At 32.5% G+C, this 3963-nt stretch overlaps 1 protein-coding gene across 3 annotated transcripts in view; it reads left to right on the top strand.

The window, feature by feature from the left end:
- The window catches only part of LOC149572079 (putative N-acetyltransferase ycf52), a 144648-nt gene extending 142505 nt beyond the window's left edge, over window positions 1-2143 (top strand). For 2 of the 3 annotated variants that reach the window (XM_089810489.1, XM_089810505.1), the window contains 3 exons: window positions 128-178; window positions 1516-1601; window positions 1730-2143. In XM_089810489.1, coding sequence (XP_089666615.1) covers window positions 128-178; window positions 1516-1601; window positions 1730-1835 — 243 coding nt within the window. In that variant the 3' untranslated portion in view covers window positions 1836-2143. The remainder of the gene's footprint in view (window positions 1-127; window positions 179-1515; window positions 1602-1729) is intronic. The other variant, XM_089810497.1, reaches the window with a different exon arrangement.
- The last annotated feature ends 1820 nt before the right edge of the window (window positions 2144-3963 follow it).

Genomic DNA, 3963 nt, shown 5'->3' with positions numbered 1-3963 from the left:
TGTCGCTGACTGCATGTTCTCTTTGTTTTATCTATTAGAAATCCTTCTGTGCGATTCTTCTCCAATCTATTTCATTAACTGGACATCCAATATTCTTGATTTGTTTTCTCCTCTATATTGTTTGCAGGCTGCATATCCCCCTCTATTGCCAATACCTGTCCACAAATACTCCAGTCTGGTATGTCTCCCTAAACTGTTCATCCCCTTGTTTATATATCTCGTGGGTTGGTGCTACTAGAAAGTCACGTCTCTTTGTTAAGGATTGATATTTGCCTTTTAAATTAGTATTAGGCTTTTTATTTATTTATTAATATTTCAAATTGATATTTTATATATGTATTTACATTATTACGTGATACTTTTGTCTACTTATTTTATATATATATATATATATATATATATATATATATATATATCAATTATCTTTAAATTTATATTTATTCATTTACTTGTAAGTTGTAATATTTTATTATATTAATCAGTATATATAGTTATGAATTATATTAAGAATTTATTTATTTATTTTAATATTTTAATTACCATTTATTATAAATTCTATTGAAGGAAAATAGGGGCATGACAGATAGTGAGCTTGAGCTGACAAGGTTATCACAGACAATCTGTTATGCTCAACTTTTCTGTAAGGTGATAGTAAGCCAATGGAATTTTTTTGATATATTGTATTTCATTAAGCATGCAATTTGATCATCATAGTTGTGATCATTATGTTTTGGTATTTATGGATTAGAAACCATTATTCAGTCGAGGAGGTGAAGTTATTTGAATTGGTATTCGTATGGGAATTCCCCTGATTGGGTAGATCTAATTTATAACAGAGAGTCAAGGGCTATGAGCCGTTAGTTGATAGCATGTTTGTTTTATCTTCACCAATTGCAGAGTGATTACTCTATAAAAAGGGTAGCAGGTTTGATATCCTAGTGTCCCATCAATGGTTTGCTCCCAATATCCAAGCTTTGACATGAGCTCAAAAAAAGTAATAGCAACATTCGACCCTACATTTGACATGTAATAGAGAAATCCTAATATAGCTGGCACCATTTTGGGGACACGATATCGACGAACAAATTCTCACCCTTGTTTGCATTTATTGTTTTCATAGTTCTTTTGTTTTTGTAGGGAAATGTTGAGACGGACTACTTTCAAACAACTTTGTATATTCTCTATCAGCAGGATTGCTTGATTTAATTTGCTTCAGGTTATTTATTATGTCAAGTGTAGTTGAAGATTGGCTTTTGTCCCTTAATTCATGGATTCCTGACCTATTCTGTCTCTTTAAGTCTGCTTGGTAGTATGGCTCAAAATTATATTGCATTTCTAAGAACAATCTAAATTGTCAATTCATATTAGCTTTTTTTGTAAAAGATAATTGATATCAGCCTACTGGGGATTCTGTTTTATAACTTTGTATGGATTTCAAATAAAAATCCTGATCAAGAAGCAATTCCACTACAATTTAAAAAATTTATAGCATTTTTATCTTTTCCACATTCACAGGCAGTGAAAAGGATGGGTGGACCAGCTGGATTTGCTGTCTTTCCTCCGCCTCTTGCAAGGCGCTTCTTCTGGATGATAGGATTTAGGTAGTGATGAGAGATTATGAATCTTTGATTTACTTGTGATTCATTTCTAGAATGTAATAGCTTTAGTTTTTATTGGCCTAATTTTGCAGCTGAATGAATACATACTGAAATTTGCCTTTGTCTTATAGGTCTGATAAAAAATTCTATTTTATGGTGTATCGGGGGAAGCTTTTAGATGATGTCGTCTCATTAGAGTTGGGCTCAATGGCTACTGATGAAAGAGTAAAGTTATGATCAGGTCCATTGCAATTGTATTTTTGTCAAAACTTGTTTAATTAGCCATAGTCAAAATTGTATATCAAAAAGTCCAAGCAAATTAAAGTTGGAGATTATTAGACTCTGTCTGTTCATTCATCAAAATGCTATATTATTTGTTCATGTCTTTCAATAAGGACATTGTTTAGTTGGATTCTTGACTGAAATAGAGTAATGCAACATTCTTGGACTTCAAATTGTTACCCCAAGATGGTTACATGACCCAAAAATATTTTGTATTGCCCACAACTATTTTTCTTTTTAATTGTTCGTGTTGTTTGGTTTTAGTGTTTTGTTTATCGTTCATTCTAGTTTGCACTTTGTATTGTATGGACCTTTTGTCATGTTCTCGATATCATTTTATGGTGTTATAAAATTCTCCTATATTTGGGTCTTGACCTATTTGTTGTAACAATTTCTGTCTTTGGAGGATGGATCTTCCCTAGGCAATTTGTGGCTTGAAAGCATTGTATATATTGTGTTATTTGTTTGTTTGTTACCAAATCTCTCAGTAGTTAGCCTTTTACATGTTAGCATCGATTATGTATGTATATTTGTGTTTGTAATCATACACGTGGGCCTTACATTTAATCCAACACGTATCTGGGTAATTTGATTTAGTACTTGAACTTGTGATAATGGGAAGGTCTAAATGGGTATATTTTTTGTTCATTGTTATTTTTATAGTAGGTTATTTTTGGTGTGTGACTTGGGATGCATGGATTGGACAAATCTCTTTGAGGTCCCTCCATCTATGACTAAATCATTTGGTATCAAACCTAATTTCTTTCTTGAGATGGAAATTTTTAAAGATCATTATTCCAAAGCTTCCAAGTCTTGATGGCTTGCTATCACATTATATAATGTGGACCTAACTCGTGATTATAGAGGATTTGTGAGATGATGTCATAGAAGGAGCTTTTAAAGTTAGTGAAACTTGGAGTGGTTTGTTATCCTTGAGCCATACCATCGATGGAAATATCACTAAATCAAAGTAAGTTGTGAGGACGTTGAATAGATCTAGTGAGAGGCAGTTGGGATCTTTCAATTATATGTTCAAATTGAGGCACCTGCACCTTGGGAAGGGATATATGTCATAATTAGGATGAACCCTAGAAGAGTAAAGAAGATGTTTGTAGACCTCAAAGATGAGATGAAGATTGATATCTGAAGTGCATTAGTTGGTTGGTGTAGGAACTCAAAACTAGAGAGAGAGCATGAGGAGGATACTAAGGAGATAGAGAATTTGAGTTTGCACTTACTGATCAATATGTGCATCATTTGGTCTATTATAAGAAACATTCAAAGGAGGAAGATGCAAGCTACAATTGCAACAACGAAGGAGGTAAAGCTTGATGAGGTAACGACACCTGTGAATGTTTTGAAATTAATTATGAAATATATTTTATAGGACAAGGTAGATGTGGTTGTGAGTGAGTTTCATAATTAGTTCATTGAATCCAACAAACAAGTTGAGTAAGTTAGGAATTTCTTTCTATTGAGGTTGGTAATGAGATAGTTGACGTTGATGATAGAATTATTAGTGAGATTGAGACTAAGTTTTATTTTGTTGAATTTGGTGAATTGGTTGGAATAATTGAAGAGTATGGATATGGTTGGTGAAGGTATTGATATTGATGAATTTTTTTTTTTTTGGACTAATTCAAAAATAGGTTTTGAAGGGGACTTAAAATCCTTTTGACCAACATTACAATTGTATATTCATTAATCTCATAGTCACATCAGACCAAAACAAGACATACCAAAATAAACAAAACAAGAAGGAAAAAAGACTACATATCGAAAAAAAATAATAGTCAACTAATAGTTTCAACTAGTACAATAGGAAAATCATTACAAACCAAAACATAAAGCAGGATGTTAAACTATCTCTTTGAGGAACTCTGTAGTTTCCATCTTGAGTTCCTCCATCTTCTGAAAAGCTAGTTTGATTTCATTGATCTCAGAGGGCTCTTGGTCCTTAGATTCTTTTGAAGCTTTCTTCCTCAAGCTGTCTTGAGTTCTTTTCCTTGGTCCCTTGTTTGGCCTATAATTGATTCCTTTTCAAAATCCACTTTGATAATCTTGCTATTTCTTTTCTTTAGTA

Source organism: Cupressus sempervirens, chromosome 2, assembly GCF_028749045.1.
Source record: "Cupressus sempervirens isolate cs-2001-9-10 chromosome 2, ASM2874904v1, whole genome shotgun sequence".
Taxonomy (NCBI): domain Eukaryota; kingdom Viridiplantae; phylum Streptophyta; class Pinopsida; order Cupressales; family Cupressaceae; genus Cupressus; species Cupressus sempervirens.
Note: the sequence above shows the minus strand (reverse complement) of the source record. Positions and strands in the feature narration are given on the sequence as shown.